Source organism: Muscardinus avellanarius (genome assembly GCF_963383645.1).
Source record: "Muscardinus avellanarius genome assembly, chromosome: 4".
NCBI classification, from domain to species: domain Eukaryota; kingdom Metazoa; phylum Chordata; class Mammalia; order Rodentia; family Gliridae; genus Muscardinus; species Muscardinus avellanarius.
Window position 1 is genome coordinate 127771450 of NC_137789.1, and position 18218 is coordinate 127789667.

An 18218-nucleotide genomic window follows, 5' to 3' on the forward strand; every position below is an offset into this window, starting at 1 on the left:
AAAAAAATTAGGTACCAGCTTGGAAAGGGGCATTAATCTTTTTGAAGCTTCTGACTTCAGGATAACAGCTTTCCTCATAGCTTAACAAATGCTGTTTTTATGCACAGTTAATCAAGTCTAATTTACAGGGCACACACACTATTGGAGGTTATGATTATAATGTATGTAATCATGAAATAATTTATCATGCTTCATAATATATATAGTTCATTTTGATTTTTCATTTCTTCTTTTTTTTCCTAGGGATAGAACCCAGGGGCTTTCTACCTGGCCTACACCCCCAAACCTCTTTTTTTTTTTTTTTTGTGGTACTGGGGATGGAACCCAGGGGCATTCTACATCTGAGCTACACTCTCAGCCCTATTTTTTAAATTTATTTTGAAACAGAGAATATGAATGCGTGTTTGTGTGTGCGCATGCACATGCTACTGAAGATTATACTGAAGATTAAACCCAGGGCATTCTAGCTCCAAACTACACCCCCATCCTTTTTTATTATTTTGTTTGTGCTAGGTTACTGAGAATCTTGATAAATTGCTGAAGCTGCCCTTGAACTACCACCCTCCTGTCTCAGCCTCCCAAGTACTGGTATTATAGGTATAGGCTTATTTTGCTGTTTGTGAAGCACTGGCTGAATAGTAAATTTGTAAATGTATTAAAAGCTTTTAAATTATAACTTCACAGCTTCACTACATGTGAAAACTAGGTGAAGGAGAAGTTTGAAACAACATATGAGGGAAACTAGACAATTTAGAGATAGCCTTGCCCTTTAAAAATACTGTTTACTTACCTAAGAGTGTAGTTGCAACAGAATTGGTTACATGCAAATTTGAATTAAGGCAGTAACATTTGTTAAACTCTTGATTATAGCCAGGCGTGGTGGCGCAGGCTTGTAATCCCTGTGCTTGGGAGGCAGAGACAGGAGGACTGTGCAGGTTCAAAGCCAGCTGTGCTGGCTTTAAGAGACCCTGCTTCCAAATAAAAATATAAAATAGGTCTGGGAGTGTAGCCGAGGTAGAAGGGCTTCCAGGAACCCCAGTACCACCAAAAAAAACCCCCAAAAAAACAAAAACAAAAAAACAAACAAAAAAACAAAAAAACTCTTGATTATGTGCCAAACACTGCCTCTTAGTATTTCGTTAGGCTGCATAAAGTAGGCTTGGGAAGTTAGCAAAATTACTTTTCTTTCCAGACATTTTATTGTCCTATTGAATGTTTGTTGGTCCCAGTTAATGAAGATTGACTGTTTAGCTTTGAAGTGATACTTTAAATTCTAATCTAGGCTATACTGATAATTCTTTATAAGTAGATGATGTATTTTTATTACTATATAAATCCCCAAACATTTAATTTTAGCATCTACATTTTTTAGAAAATGCAAAAGGGAAATATTTACTTAAAACCTTTGTAAAAAGCTTTGAACATTTATGTTTGGAATTTTAGTTTCAAGTGAGATTTTGGAAAGCATTTGAATGACAGGATGGAAAGCATTTGAATCGTAGGATTTATTCTATTCTTAAATTATACCAACTAATTTTGTTTGTTGGTACTAGGGATTGAACGTGAGGCATTTTATCTCTGAGCTCTACTCCCAACCCTTTTTTATTTTGAAAAGGTGTTGATGAGTTGCTGAGGCTGTCCTTGAACCTGAGATTTTGTCTCAGCCTCCCAAGTACTAGGGTTACAGGGGTGCACCCAGCATACCAACTGATTTTAATTGTACTTAGGGGCTGATGGTCTTAGCTCTGTGGTAGATCTTGTACTTGGACTGTAAGGCCCTGGTTTCAGGCACAAAACCAAAGCAAATAGGCTGGGTGCAGTGCCATAGACCTGTAATCCTAGTAATTTAGGAGACTGAGGCAGAAGGATTACAAGTTTGAGGCAGCCTCAAGCAGAAGGTGAGTGTGAACTGAGTGGTGGAGCATGCATGTAACCCCAGTACTTGGATGCTGAGATAGGAGGATCCCAGGTTCTCAGCTAGCCTCACCAATTTAGGTCCTCTGCAATTTAGACCATTTCAAAATAAAAAGTTAAGTAGGATTGATTGGGTGTGCAAGCTCAGAAGTAGAATGACCTTAGTTCAATTTCCAGCCCCCCCCCCCAAAAAAAAAAAACCCACAGGAGGTGGGGGATGACTGGGGATGTAGCTCAGTGGTAGACCACTCCTGGTTTCAATCCCCAGTACCTGAAAATAAAAACATAACTAATTGTATTTCAATAAGGTAAAACTGCATTGCTTTGTCCTACTTGTTATTTGATTTTTAAAATCACTTACATGAACACTGGAAAAGTAAACACATCAAATTTTTAATGAGATTACATGTTTTATGATCTTTTAAAATTGTAAATCAATACAGGGTGTGGTGGCACAAGCCTTTAATCTCAGTACTTGGAAGGGTGAGACAGGAGGATCCCAGGTTTGTGGCCAGCCTTAGCAACTTAGGCCCAGTTCCAAAATAAAGAATAAAAAATAGGATTGAGGATGTATCTTAGAGGTAGAATGCCCCTGGGTTCAATCCCTCGTACCAAAAAAAAAGGGGGGGGACTAATTGCTTTTTATGTCAATCTCTTATCTACTTAAGGCAGGAGGATTGCAAACTTGAAGTCAGCTGGGCAACTCAGCAAGACTCTGCCTCAAAATAACAATAATTAAAAGGGCTCGGTGGTAGAGTGCCCCAGATTCAATCCTCAGTTACTCCCCCCATTCCTCTATTAATAGAGGCTATGTTTTAAGTTGGGTTACTATTGAACAATGAGTGAAAAGACCAGGATTAGATCTTTGTTATCAAAGTAACTGTAGGCTTCTAGATAAGTCAACTTCTTTGAGCATCAATTTTCTCACTTGTAGGACTAAAAATAATCTGCTTTGCTAGTCTTAGATTGTTATGAAGGCTGTTGAAGATGGTCATGATGGATATGCATCTAACTTCTTAAATTTTGTACAGATGAAATCATTAAAAAGTAGCTAGTGTCAGAAATGAAAAGAGCCCGGCATGGTGGTGCACACCTGTATTCCAAGTGTTTCGGAGCCTGAGAAGGGAGGAATAAAGTATGAAGTCTAAAGTCGGCTTTAGCAATTTAGTGAGGCCCTCCGCATCCTAGCGAGACCGTTTCCAAATAAAAAGTAAAACTGGGCTGTGTGGCCTGGAGGCAGAAGGCCCCTGGGTGCCACCCCCAGTACCACACACAAAAGTAGATACCTGCGGGTACACCACACAAATCTCAGAAACCGGAGCGGGGCAAAATCAATAGATTGCCCACCAGAAACAGTGGAATGGAAAGCTAGTTTGGGACAAGAAAATCCCTTCTTCCATCAGCACCCTAATTATTGCTGTATTTTTGGTTCCTGAATCTCCTGTGTCCTGTTGGCCACTCCATCGACTTAACCCTGCTTTCGACTGCTTCTTATCTTAACTTTGTTGACCCCTGACATGTTCATTTCCTCTCTTCTCTTTCCCACTTCCCAAAAGAGCCATCCTCTGGGTTATTTCCGGAGGGTTCCGCGCTGAGTGTGAGCTGCATTTTGGGAGGCTGGTGGCCCGTGGATTCAATGTCGATCCACCTGTAGTGCTCACGCCTCCCCTGCAGTGCACCTGTCCTCCTTGCAGTGCTTATCAGTCCTCCCTGATCCTCCCTGCAATGCTCACTCCTCCTCCTGCAATGCTCACTCGTCCTCCCTCCTCCCTGCAATGCTCACCCATCTCCCCTGCAGTGCTCACCAGACCAGTCCTCCCCGTAATGCTCACCGTCCTCCCTGCCGTGCTCGCCCCTCCTCCTACCCGGTCCCGGTCGGGGGAATTCTCTCAGCGGCGGAGACGGGGCTTTGCAACTCAAGAGTGCTATTAACCCCTGACTAGTTGGGAGCCATCGCCGTCTAGAGCGGGGGGCCGGGCCCTCCAGTCAGTAGACTCCCCGATCTCACAGGAGCGGTCAAAAGATGGAGTCTGCGGAACCTAGCTCGGCGGCGGCAGGGGACCAGGTAGAAACGCTCACCGGCCGCCGCCGGCGCCCCGGACTGGAAGCACAGACTGCGCCAAATCTCGCGCAGCCCAGGCCAGGAGCCGGCGGGGAGCGCGAGATCTCGCGAGAGGATAGGGTTTCCCGCGAAGGAGAAGCGCGCGTTTTTCCCCGGCCGAGGCTTCGGCGTGAAGGCTGGGCGGGCGGCGGCTGAGAGGAAGCAGCGCAGGGCTCTGCGGGCGCGCGGAGGAGGGGACCTGGCGGCCGCGGAGCCCCCGGCCATGCCCGCGGAGCGGCCCGCGAGCAGCGGCGGTGAGTGACGAGCGTGCCCCTCCCGGCGGCGGCGGCGCGGGGGTGGGCGGCATGGAGGCTGCCGCGGGGCCGGGGGAGGGGGCGGCCCCGGGCTCGGGCCGCGGCGGGCGAGGGCGCGGGCGCTCACCTGCGCATCCCGCGGGCGGCGGCGGCGGAGCGAGGGCAGGATGCCGGGCTCTAAGACGTCCGCCCGCGGCGCAGCTGGGCGCGCGGGAGCGGAGCCCGAGGTGGCTCTGAGCCGCCGCGGTTTAAAAGCCTTTCCTCCTCGTAGGGTCCCCGGCTTCAGAAATGGTTGAGCCGCCCGAGACGGCTGTGATTACCCCAGCCATGGTAGAGGAGGAAGAACAGCTCGAAGCCGCCGGGCTTGAGAGAGAGAGGAAGCTGCTGGAGAAGGTAATTTGGCATCAAGTTCATTGCCCTGGATGCCCCGGGGACCCGAGGCTTCCCCAGAGGTGTGGTCCGGTTCTTCCCTTCGCTGGTTAGTGGGCGGTTTCCTAAACTTGGTGTGTTTACGGATGCCAGGAGAATTTTTTTTTTTTTTTTAATTTTGCTGGTGCCTTGAATGGTAGGTTTTATGAAGCGTAGGCTTGAAATATCATCAAGTGGTCATCCTTTTCGTATTTCACGTCACGTGTTTGGCCCTTCTAATTATTTCCAAATCAATAATGATTTTTTTTCTTTCGTCATCTTTTTTTTTTGCTTTTTTAATTAGTATCATGTTTGTCATCATATATAGAGTTAAGGTACTAATTGAGCATCAGTTAAAGGTTCTGCAGAAATCGAGATCTAATGATTCTTTCCAGTTCATTACTGTTTTCCATCTAAATAATAACCGAAACGATTGCATTTTGTTTTTCGTAGAAAAAAATTTTACCCGAAAATGTGGTCTACATTTTCAATGACAAGTTATTGTGTTGTGGTTTTCTGGTACAGAGAGTCTTTTTTACAAGTTTACTAAAAGCAGTTTTTAACCTCTGGAAAATTGAATTCTTGTTCAGTGCTCAAAAGCTCAACCCTGCACCTTGATTGTTGCATCTGAAGATTGATAGAATGTACTGCCTGTTGATTTTTCTTTGCCCTACCAACACCATTATAGAAATTTTTTAAATAATCCCCATTTTATAAATAAAAAGTGAGATAGTTGGTTAGACAGTAAGTGTTGAAGGCAAATTTGAATTTAGGCTGTCTCCAGAGGTTTTTGTTTGTTTGGTTTTTGCCGGTCTGGGGATGGAACTCCGGGGCATTCGACCTCCGAGCTATACACTCCCTGCCCTACTTTTTATTCTTTATTTTGAAACAGGGTCTCACTAAGTTGCGGAGGGCCTCACTAAGTAGCTGAGGCTGTTTGCACACTGCGATCCTCTGGTCTCAGCCTCCTAAGTGCTGGGATTACAACGCGTGCCACCAGGCCCGGCAAGAGTTTCTTTTCCTACCTGTATCCCTCTCTCGAAAAATACACAATAATTTTATTTATTTATTTATTTATTGCAGATCTGGGATGGAACCCAGGGGCATTCTACCTCGGAGATAGACTCCCTGCCCTATTTTTTATTCTTTATTTTTAAAACAGGGTCTCACTAAGTTGCGCGGGGCCTCACTAAAGTAGCTGAGGCTGTCCATGAACTGCAATCCTCTGGTCTCAGCCTACCAAATGCTGGGATTACAAACGTGTGCCACCATGCCTGACGACAATAATTTAATATTGAATTAATTTAGCATAAATATAAAACTACTTAAATTGGGAAATAATGCACTCCAAAGCCAAGTAATGAATTGGGTGGCTCTGCAATTTTATATCAACAATAACTCAGCATTGTTACTAAGTACTTAACATTTACAGCAATAGATTGAGCCTGTTGAGTACTGGGGAGTGAACAAGGGAGTGTTCTACCTCTGTAACTCCCCACCCCCACTTTTTTTTGTTTTTCAACAAGGATTCATTAAATTGCAAATGGCCTCACCCGTTGTTGAGGCTGGCCATGAACTTGAGATCCTCCTTGGCCTTCCGAGGTACTGGAATTACAGGCATTCCCCACCACACCCAGTTAACTATGGTTTTTTTGTTTGTTTGTTTGTTTGTTTTTTGTTTTGTTTTGTTTTGGTGGTACTGGGTGTAGAACCCAGGGGCCTTCTACCTCCGCGCTACACTCCCAGACCTATTTTTTTTTTTTTTTATGTTTATTTGGAAACGTGGTCTCTTAAACCAGCTGAGGCTGGCTTTGGCAGAATCCTCCAGTCTCAGCCTCCCAAGCCTGGAGATTACAAGCCTGTGCCACCACGCCCGGTTTAACTACAGTTTTAAATTATGAAATTAGAAGAGCTAGTCCCTGGACAATGAGAGGTTAAAATCTAATGTTCTTTTTTGTTTATTTTTTATTCTTTTATTGGAACAGTGTAATTATACCCCATAAGGAGATTGAGAGTGATACAAACATACATGCACACATCACAATTCTAATATTCCTTTAAATAAAAGTGGAAAAATGAAGATTTTCTTGAAGTATTTAGTTGTTTAAAAACTAAAATCCAGGCCAATTACAGTGCCACACGCCTTTAGTCCCAGCTACTCTGGAGTTTAGACAGGAGGATTTTTTAGCCTAGCCAGCCTGGGCCAAGTGAGGCCCCATCTCAAAAGGGGGAAAAAAATCAACTTGAATTTAATTTCAAAGTTTAAACATAGTGGGTTTTTTTTTTTTTTTTTTTTCCTGGGGATGGAACCCAGGGGCATTTGACCTCTGAGCCACACCTTCTGTCCTGTTTTTATTCTTTATTTTGAAACAGGGTCTCTCACTAAGTTGCAGAGGAGGGCCTCACTAAGTAGCTGAGACTGTTGGTGAACCACGATCCTCCGGTTTCAGCCTCCTGAATGCTGAGATTATAAGCATGCACGCCCGGCTAAACATTATTTTAATGTATCTTCAATTTAGTCAGTGTCAAAAAATCTTATGTCTAGCATCAGAAATTTCAGTACGTTGATATCCAAGCTATGTCTACCAGAGTGCCTATTTAATCTGAATTCTTTGTTGTTGTTGTTCCAAGTTGTTTATTCTAGTGTCAGATTTGGAAAATAAAAATACCTTTAGTAAATATTAAAAAACTTTTCTCATTACTTTCAAGAAATATCTTAAGCCGTGGTGTTCAGTCATTTTTATTAAACTTCATGTAAAAAATTAAGGTTTGTCAGAAAACTTTAGTAATTATGGAAATTTTCTCTTCGGATAGGCTCGCTTGTCTTGGGACAGGGAGTCCACAGAAATTCGGTACCGTAGACTTCAACATTTGCTGGAAAAAAGCAATATCTACTCCAAATTTTTACTGACTAAAATGGAACAGCAGCAGTTAGAGGTATGTATATGTGATTGATTATAGTTGATATAGTTTAGAAATTGTTTTAAAGACATAATTGTGGACGCATAAATTGCATTTAGGAAAATGCATAGATCGCAAGTTTATAGTTTGATCAGTTTTGGCCAGTGAATGTATAGATGTGTCACCATCGATACATTCAAGTTAAGTACTTTTCTTCCAAAAAGTTCTCCCATCAGTGAAAAACATGAACCACTGATTTGCCTTCTGTCATTATGGATCAGTATTGCTTTTCTAGATTATTACATAAATAGAATCATGGTATTATGATATTATGAAATAGGTATTTGGTCTCATTCTTATTTCCTAGGATACAATTCCTGAAACCCTTGGAATCCCCAAAGTGATTTGTCTTTTTTATGCTAATTAGTTAACTGTTGGCTCACTGCCCCTAGGTAGCTTCTGAGTGGGGGTTGGTCACCAGGATTCTATGGTTGGGACTTTAAGCTCCACCTCCCAACCTCTAGGGAGTAGAGGGAGGCTGAGTGTTGATCACCAGGGGCCCACCATTTAATCATGCATGCTTAACCTTCCAAAAACTCCAAAAGGACACGATCTGCAGAACTTCTGGTTTGAGAACAAATGGAGATTCCTGGAGAGGACATGGAAGCTTCCATGTCCCTTTCCTTGTGATTATCTTACTCATCTCTATCAAATTTTATCATTATCTTTTGTAATATCATTTAAAATAAACAATTAAATATAAGTAAATATTTCTCTGCTTTTTATGAGCTCCTCTAAGCATTTAATTGAACTTGAGGAGAAGGAACTTTTAAGTCATAATCAGAATCACATGTAAAATGACTTGGAACTTAGGGTTTGTCCTGAAGTGGGGAGGGAGCCCCTTGTCGACTTAATCTCAGTGTTCACATAGGTATGCACTTATTTTGTATTTTGGTATTTTCTGTTCAGTATATTTTTGAGATTGACTCATGATGATGAGTTTTATCAGTGAGTCATTCTTTTTATTGCAGAAGCATTTCTCTCTCTCTCTCTTTTTTTTTTTTTTTTTGGCAGTACTAGGGATGGAACCCAGGGGAATTGTACCTCTGAGCTACACCCCCAGCTCTATTTTTTATTCTTTATTTTGAAACAGGGTCTCACTGAGTTGCAAAGGGCCTTGCTAAGTAGCTGAGGCTGTCGACAAACCTCAATCTTCTTGTCTCAGCCTCCCAAATGTTGGGATTACAAGCATGTGCCATCATGCTTGGCAGCATTTTATTTTTATTTTTTTAAATTTTTTTGGTGGTACTAGGGTTCCTGGAAACCCTTCTACCTCCGGGCTACACTCCCAGACATATTATTTATATTTTTATTTGGAAACAGGATCTCTTAAGCCAAAATGGCTGGCTTTGAACCTGCTCGATCCTCCGTCTCCCACAGGGATTACAAATGTGCGCCACCACGCCCAGCTAGCATTTCATTTTTAAAATAACGTTTTTCAAGTATTTATATAGTAGTATAATTGACACACACTAAACTGCACATATTTAAAAATGTGCAGTTTTATGTTTGGGTATATGAATGTACCCAATAAGCTATCCCAGTCATGATAATGGGCATTTCCATCAATTCCAAGTGATTTATCTTGCCAGTCTCTGGCTCCCTCCCAAGTACTGGGACTTGAACCCTTGGGTACTTTACCATTGAGCTATATCTCCAGATCCCCCAACTATTTGTTTGTTTGTTTGTTTATTGGTACTATGGATTGAAACCAGGGGTGTTCTATCTCTGAGTTAGATCCCCAGCCTTTTTATTTATTTATTTTGTTTTGAGATAGGGTCTTACTAAACTGCCAAGGCTAACCTTGAACCTGCCACCCTTCTGTATTAGCCTCCCAAGTACTGGTATTACAGGCTTGTTGGCACACGCCCTTTGTAATTTTTTATTTTCAGACAGGGTCTTACTACGTTTCTGAGACTTGAACTTGTGATTCTCCTGTCTCAACCTCTTAAGTGGCTGGGATTACAGGTGTTCTCCACTGCCTGCAATTCCTATTTTTACACCTTCACCTACTTTTCTTTCTGCAAATAACCACTTATCTATTCTCTTCTCTGTTATAGATTCATTTGTATTTTCTGTTGGTGATTTTATTTTAAGCTTTTATGTGTCTGAAAGATTTTTTTTCTTTGTTTTCAAAAGATATATTTAGGGTAAAGAATTTTCTTTAGTATTTTATCTTGAAGTATTTTATTTTTTAATATTTTTATCTTTATTTATTTGTTTTTTGCGGTGCTGGGAATGGAACCCAGGGGCATTCTGCCTCTGAGCTACATTCCCAGCTCTATTTTTTATTCTTTATTTTGAAACAGGGTCTCACTGAGTTGCAAAGGGCCTCACTAAGTAGTAGCTGAGGCTGTCCACAAACCTCAATCCTCTTGTCTCAGCCTCTCAAATGCTAGGATTATAGACGTGCACCACCACACCTGGCTTTGAAGTGTTTTAAAGTTATTTCATTAATTGCTTTTCAGGTTGTTGTTTCTCGAAATTCTTATAATGCTTGTAAGACTGCAAACAAATTGACACCCTTCCTCAGGTCCCATTGCCTTTCATACCTCTCCCAGATGTGTTTTTGGCCTCTGTACTGGCTCTTTTCTGCTTGGAACCCCTTTTCCTTGACTTCATTATCATCTTCAAGCCTCGGCTTAAATGTTTTTTTCAGTGAGATCTTCTGACAACGTTAGGTAAAATTACTGACTTTGGGGGAGGTACTAGTGATTGAACTCCAGGACATTTTACCTCCAAGCTATATCCTCAGCCCCTTTATTCTATTCTTTTCTTTTCTTTCTATCTTTCTTTCTTTCTTTCTTTCTTTCTTTCTTTTTTTTTTTTTTTTTTTTGTGGTACTTGGGATGGAATCCAGGGGCCCTCTACTTCCAGGCTATACTCCCAGGCCTATTTTATGTTTTTTATTTGGAAACAGGGTCTTACTAAGTTGCTGAGAGCCTCACTAAGTAACTGAGGCTGGCTTCGAACTTGTGCGATCCTCCTGTCTCAGCTTCCCAAGCGCTGGGGTTACAAGTGTGTACCACCCACCTGGCACCTCCAGCCCTTTTAAGAAATTATTTTAAAACAGGGTCTTGCAGCTGACCTGGAACCTTCACTTTTGTCTTAGCCTCTCAAATACTGGGATTTATAGGTGTGCACTACCCCAACTGGCTGAGTTACTGATTTTTTTTTTTTCCCAGTACTGGGGATAGAACCCAGGGGCATTCTACCTCCAAGCTACACCCCGAACCCAATTTTTTTATTCTTTATTTTGAAACAGGGTCTCACTAAGTTACAGAAGACCTCACTAAATAGCTGAGGATGTCCGTGGACCGGGATCCTCCTGTCTCAGCCTCCCAAATGCTGGGATTACAAGCATGCACCACCATGTCCGGCTAAGTTACTGATTCTTGAACCCCTTTGCCCTTTGTTTTTCCTGTGGTGCTTTGGATTGAATTCAACATTATTCTACCTCTGAGCTACAACCCTAGCCCTTTTTATTTTAAAGTAAGGTTTTCCTAAGTTGTGGAGGGACTTGTTAAGTTACTAAGACTGACTACAATCCTGCAATTCTTCTATTTTAGCCTCTCAATTACTGGGATTAAGGTGTGAGCCACTGTGCCCAGCTCTCTTTACTTTCTTGTATTCTTCCTGTGTTACTTATGTGGTATAGCATAACATTGTATTTATTCTTTATTGTTTTCCTACTAGAATAGATGAAGATTTAAGGAATTAGACTTAAATTGTTCAAATTGAGAGAAATCAGTAAATCTTTTGGGTCCTCAGAACCCATGTTTAACAGTTGTCATTTGGGACTTTGCTACATTTGCCAAGTCCCTTTTTTCCTTTATTTGAAGCCTTTAAAAAATCTTACTGTGAGTCAGACGTGGTGGCGCATGCTTGTAATCCTAGCATTTGGGAGGCTGAGACAGGATCTCGGTTTGTAGAAAGCCTCAGCTACTTAGTGAGGCCCTTTGCAACACAGTGAGACCCTATTTCAAAATAAAGAATAAAAAATAGGGCTGGGTGTGTAGCTTGGAGGTAGAATGAATGCCCCTGAGTTCCATCCCCAGTACTGCAAAAAGGAAAAAAAAAAAAAAAAATCTTGGTGTGGTAAAATAAACTACGAATAGAAAAACACAAAACAAGCTTGGTGTGGTGGTGCATGCTTATAATCCCAGTACTTGGGAGACTGAGTGAGACACGAGGATCACGGGTTTGCAGCCAGACTCAGCTGCTTAGTGAGGACTAAATTACTTAGTAATTTAGTGAGATTCTGTTTCAAAATAAAAGAACAAAAAATAAGGCTGGCGGTGTGGCTCAGAGGTAGAATACTCCTGGGTTTGATCCCCAGTGCCCCTCCCCCCCAAAAATAAAAGGAAAACCACAAAATAGCTTAAAGAGTTATAAGGCAGGTGTTCTTTTAACTACCTCTTGGAAATGATTTAAATCTCTGTATGTCTTACGTTTAAGTTTTAAGAACCTGAGATGCAGCTTTTAGTGTAGGAATGATTTGTCCCTGCTGAATATTCTACTTGATGCCCTGTGTTTTAGGACTTCTCCTTTGCCTGAGGGAATGTGAGCTTGTTCCTGAACTCTCGTTGGAGAGAGAGTGATCCGCCCTCTGCTTTCTGGCAGCTATTTATTTCCCTTACACTTACGCACTCAGCAGTGCTCAGCCTGGAGACGTGTAGAAAAGTCTTGTTTTATACAGCAGTGTCCTTTGGTGCTTGACTTTGGAAATGAACTATCTTCTTTATCAGAGAGACTTGGGGTTTATTTGGATTCTCCCACCATTATTTGCTTTTTGAAATAGCCTTTAGGTAGTAAACTGGGCAATTATAAGGGTCACCCCATTTGTCCCTAATGTTAGTGTTCTATCATTTTGAAAACCATTGTTTAACATATTTTACCTGGATTTATATCTTTTAGGAACAGAAAAAGAAAGAGAAATTGGAGAGAAAAAAGGAATCTTTAAAAGTTACAAAGGTAATTGGGCAAGCCAGGATTTATTTTTTCTAAGTGCTAGAACCTTGTATATGTTAAGCATATATTCTACTACTTAATTATACTTCTAGTCCCTCAGAATATTTTTATTTGATCATCTGTTTAATTGTATCTTTGTTAACCTATCTTTGTTACAAGTTGTATTATAAACAATGAAAATCTGCTTATGACATGAAAATCTGCTTATGGATTGTGTGTGTTGCTAGGGATTAAATTCAGGGCCATTCTATCTCTGAGCTATACTCCCAGCCAATTTTTTTTATTTTTATCTTGAAATGGTCTTGCTAGATATCTGAGTGTCTCACTACTTGCTGAGGCCATCCTCAGACCTGCGATTCTGCGATTCTTCTGTCTCAGTTTCCCAAATAATAGAACCACACCTGCTTATCAGTATTTAAGAAATGAAAGGAGAGCCAAAATATGACCCTTTCATTTTCTTATATTGTGGACTCTTTCCTCATGCCAAAATTTGACTCAATTGGAAAGAATTTGCAAATGTTATATTTCAGGACATTTTATAAATGGTCAGCTCTTTGGAGTCTATAATAAACGCTCATGCTAGTAAAAAGAAAATAAAAGTTAATTTTATTGAATACTTTGTGTCAGGTGTTCTACTTATATCTTTTTTGATTCTCAAAAATAGCTTTAAAGTAACTGTTATCCCTATTTTACATGTAAATACTAGGAGTTAATGGATAGCCAATACAGTCAATACAATCCTCATTCACAGATTCTGTATTTTTGAATTTGCCTACCTGCTAAAATTTATATGTAATTCCCAAATCAATATTTCTGTTTTTTGTGGTGATTCACAGAAATGCTCATACGCAAACCAGCAAAAATTTTTGTCTCGGGAAATACACATTTCCAGCTGAGGTCAGACCTGGGGTGCTTTACCTTATTCTCATGATACAAACATGTCCTTTTCATGATCTCTTAAGAGACACAATTTCTGCATGTTTGTTTGCGTTTTGGTGATTTGCTATTTAAAATAGCCTCCAAATATTGTGCTAAAATGCTAACTAGTGTTTGTTAAGTGCAAGATGGCTATAATGTGCCTTGTGGGGGTAAAAAGGCATGTTAAATAAGCTTTGTTTAAAGTGGGCGGTGGCACACACTTGTAATCTCAGCATTTGGGAGGCTGAGACAAGATCGTGGTTCGTGGACAGCCTCAGCTACTTAATGAGGCCCTTTGCAACTTAGACCCTGTTTCAAAATAAAGAATAAAAAATAGGGCTAGGGGTGTAGCTCAGAGGCAGAATGCCCCTGTATTTCATCCTCAGTACCACACACACACACAAAAAAAGCTTTGTTTAGGCACGAGTTATAGTACTGTTGGCACCGAGTTCAGTTTTAATCTATATATGAATTAGTTTTTAAGCAGAAACACATTATAGAGTTATGAAGTCATTGGTTGATAAAAAAAAAAATGTAGTCTTGCAGAAGGTTCCACTTGTTTTTCTAGGGCAATGGTTTATAATTGTCATAAATATATTTTAGAACATACCTACTACAAATAGTGTCAGTTTACTATCATTTTCTGAAGATTATTTAATAATAATGCCAGACTTATTTTCAGAACTCATATATATTGCCAGGTGTGGTGGCGCACGCTTGTAATCCCTGTGCTTGGGAGGCAGAGACAGGAGGATGGCGCTGGCTTAGGAGACCCTGTTTCCAAATAAAAATGTAAAAATAGGTCTGGGAGTGTAGCCCGGAGGTAGAAGGGCTTCCAGGAACCCCAGTACCACTAATTAAAAAAAAAAAAGAATTCGTATATTAATTAGAAAATATAAAAATGTTACTAGAAAAAATAGGTAGGATTTTTTAAGTCTATTTGTGTCTAAAACTGGTTAGTGGTGATGTTTAAGTACCTAGTAAAAAGTTTTGCACGTTATTTTCTCAACAAAACCAGTGATTAAAAACATATTTTAAGCCGGGCATGGTGGCGCACACTTGTAATCCCAGCATTCGGGATGCTGAGACCGGAGGTTCGCAGTTTGCAGACAGCCTCAGCTACTTAGTGAGATCCTCCACAACTTAGTGAGACCTTGTTTCAAAATAAGGAATAAAAAATAGGGCAGGGTGTAGCTTGGTTCCATCCCCAGACCTGCCAAAAAAAACCCAAAAAACATATTTTACTCATTTGCTAATTCTGGGGCTATATCTTGGTTTCTGAGGAAGATTTTATAAGATCCATGTTCATTAGCCTGCTAACTTCATATGTCTTTCACTTTGACCCAGAGAACTTTCTATCTCAGTGTTTTGTTGTTCCCCTTACATCTCCTTGTTTTGTTCTAAAGTTGCTAACTTTAAGTTCTATTTTGTGGTTTTGTTTTGGTATGATGTGGGGGTAGGTACTGGGGGTTGAACCCATGGGCATTCTACCTCCAGGCTACATTCCCTAACCTATTTTATTTGGAAACCTTGCTAAGGTGCTTAGAGCCTTGATAAATTGCTGAGGCTGGTTTCAAATCTGCAATTCTCTGTCTTAGCCTCTCAAGTACTGGGATTACAGGTGTGCACCACCATGCCTGGCTTCTCTGAGCTACACCTTGAGTCCTATTTTATTTCTTATTTTGAGGCAGGGTCTTACTAAATTGACCATACTGTCCTAGAACCTGTTATTCTCTGCTAGCTTCCCAAATGTGGAATTAAAGGCTTGTGCCACTATGCCCAGCTTAATCAAACTTAAGCTAAATTTAAGAACTTACTCCTTTTTTATCTTTTTTGTTTGTTTGTTTTTGGTGGTACTGGCGTTTCTAGAAGCCCTTCTACCTCCGGGCTACACTCCCAGACCTATTTTATATTTTATTTGGAAACAGGGTCTCTTAAGCCAGCGAGGCTGGCTTCAAACCAGCACGATCCTCCCAAGCATTGGGATTACAAGCGTGCACCACCACGCCTGGCTGGTCATTTTGATTTCCCCAAAACTTTGTCTATGTATTCTTGATAGATAATTTTCTATCAATATTTCCTTATTTACACTTTTATACTTATCTCATGAATTTTATTGAAAATGATACTCCTTCAATACCCTATTGAATATTTTCAGAATAAACAGACAATTAAAGTATGTAGATGCCAGGCATAGTGGCACAGACCTGTACTGCCAGTACTTGGAAGGCTAAGAAGGGGGATCAGTTTCACGACCAGCCTTAGCAACGTAGCAGTACTCAGCAATCTAGCAATACCTGTCTCAAAATTAAAAGACGATTCGGGGTAGAAAGCTCAGAGGTAGAAAGCCCCTGGATTCAGTCTTCAGAATAAAAAAAAAAAAAAAAAGCAGGTAGATGTATATAATAAAAGGGCCTTCTATATTTACTTTTAAATTTTATCTTCTTAAATAGGAAAAAAAACCATCAGTAGAGTAGAGCCCTTGGGAAGAAGCAGAGAGACATGATCATGAACAAGTTAGGGTAGGGAAACACATATGGTCACATGTAGGTAAGTGTAATATTGTATAATTATGGATGTGGTTGAACTTTAAGGAACATTTCTTTCACATTAATCAGTGCCTTTTAATGTGTAATGGTCCAAAGGTCCTTATTAAAACTAATCTTCTAAATCCTTGTTTTGTAGGGTAAAAATTCAGTTGATGAAAGTGAAGAGAATCCAGGTAAATTTTGTTGTGGTGGTTTTATTCATTGATTGATTGATTTGTTCATTTTGAGGTGATTGGGATTGAACCTAGGGGCACTCTATCATGGAGCTATATTTCCATTCCTTCTTTTTCTTTTTTTTTTTTCTCACTACTGAGGGTGGAACCCAGGGACATCCTACCTTTGAATTACACCCACAGCTTAATTTTTTATTCTTTATTTTGAAACAGAGTCTCACTGAGTTGGAAAGGGCCACACTAAGTAGCTGAAGCTGTTCACGAACTGCAATCCTTTTGTCTCAACCTTCCAAATGCTGAGATTACAAGCATGTGCCACCAAGCCCGGCTCTCACTTTTCATTTTGAGACAGGGTCTTGATAAGTTCCTGGAGCTAGTGTTGAACTTGTGATCTGGCCTCGGCTTCCCTAGTAGCTTGGATTATAGACTTAAAACATCGTGCCTGGCTTTCTTGTTTTAATTTTAAAGAATATGTGTTTAGCCGGGCGTGATGCGCATGCTTGTAATCCCCGTGCTTGGGAGGCAGAGACGGGAGGATCGCACAGGTTCGAAGCCAGCTGCACTAAGAGACCCTGTTTCCAAATTTAAAAAGTTAAAATAGGTCTGGGAGTGTAGCCCAGATGTAGAAGGGCTTCCAGGAACCCCAGTACCACCAAAAAAAAAAAAAAGAATATGTGTTTATAATATTCTTTTCTTAATTGCTTATCAAAAATGATTTTCTTATAGTCACAAAAAAGAAAAGAGCAAGAGAAGATGAATCATACAATATTTCAGAAGTCATGTCAAAAGAGGTAAAAGAAAGAGGGGGGAGGGAACTTAATATTTGATATTGAGTAAAGTGTGTTGTAGAGGTAGAATACCCCTGAGATCAATCCCCAGTACCCCCCCCCAAAAAAAAAAAGCTGGTCTTCAAGTTTAATAGAATCTTTTTTTTTTTTATATGTATTTGATTCACGTCAGGATCCAAAGAGGGCACAGAAATTGAATTTGGCTGAGGTGTCCCTTGGATGTCTTTAAGTTATAAGTTCCTTTTTGCCCCCCTTAATTTGTAATTTTTTTTTTAAGGAAAGAAATTTGCTGGGCACAGTGGTGCATGCCTCTGATCCCAGTACATGGGATGCTGAGATGAGACAAGTTTGAGCCAGTTTTGCCAACTTAGGGGGCCCCTTTTTCAAAAAGTAAAAAGGGCTGGGGGTTTAGTTTAAAGGTAGAGTTCCATCTCTTATTGCATCCCCATAATTTCTCTGTTTTTTATGTAACAGATCTACAAGTTTGTGGTTCAGGTTCAGTTTTCAACAGGAGTACTTCAGAAATAGTATTTTTGATAGTTTGTTTTGATTCATTCCTAAATTGTTCTTTGAAAAGGTTCATGTTATTAGACAACCCTTGTATCAATTCCCTAAGTAAAATGCCTTTAGCCTTAAGTAGGAATATCTATATATCTCATCATATTTCACATTCATGCATGATGCATCAACATGTTTAACTGTGTACTTGTATCAGCTACTTAAATGTTCTGTCACTTCCTGTGTATCTTAAATTTGATAATTGTTTAAAGTTTCTTGGAAATTGTTCATCCCCTGTGTCTTTGGCACATACCCTGTCTTTAGTGATTAAGCCAGGTGACAACTTTTTCAGATACTTTTATTTAACATAGTATTCTTGATATGTATGTGTTTCTTGTCTAGTAGATATTTTATAATCAGGACACTGTGCTGTAATTTGAGCATATATATCTTTGCTGTTTATCCAGTGTTGCAAACTCTGATGTCTACCCACAGATTGCTAATGTGGGTTGGAGCAGGGTTTGACAGACTTTTTTTTAATAACCAGATAATATTTTTAGCTTTTGAGTAGTTCTATGAGTAACTACTAAACTCTGAACTCTGAAAAACAGCCATAGACTGTAAGTAAATGAGCCTGACTGCATTCCATCTATACCAACTTTATTTACAGGAACTGGCTGCCA

The 18218-nt window shown here is 40.3% G+C and overlaps 1 protein-coding gene across 6 annotated transcripts in view; it reads left to right on the forward strand.

Annotated features, from left to right (window-relative positions):
* Window positions 1-4238: 4238 nt before the first annotated feature.
* Window positions 4239-18218, forward strand: part of HELLS (helicase, lymphoid specific) — a gene marked incomplete at both ends in the record, with an annotated part of 35020 nt that continues 21040 nt past the window's right edge. For 4 of the 6 annotated variants that reach the window (XM_080694386.1, XM_080694389.1, XM_080694388.1 and 1 more), the window contains 6 exons: window positions 4239-4269; window positions 4541-4662; window positions 7492-7614; window positions 12556-12612; window positions 16213-16249; window positions 16976-17040. In XM_080694386.1, the coding sequence (XP_080550512.1) occupies window positions 4239-4269; window positions 4541-4662; window positions 7492-7614; window positions 12556-12612; window positions 16213-16249; window positions 16976-17040 (435 nt within the window). Of the gene's footprint in view, window positions 4270-4540; window positions 4663-7491; window positions 7615-12555; window positions 12613-16212; window positions 16250-16975; window positions 17041-18218 lie in introns of those variants that run through there. The other 2 variants (XM_080694387.1, XM_080694391.1) reach the window with 2 other exon arrangements.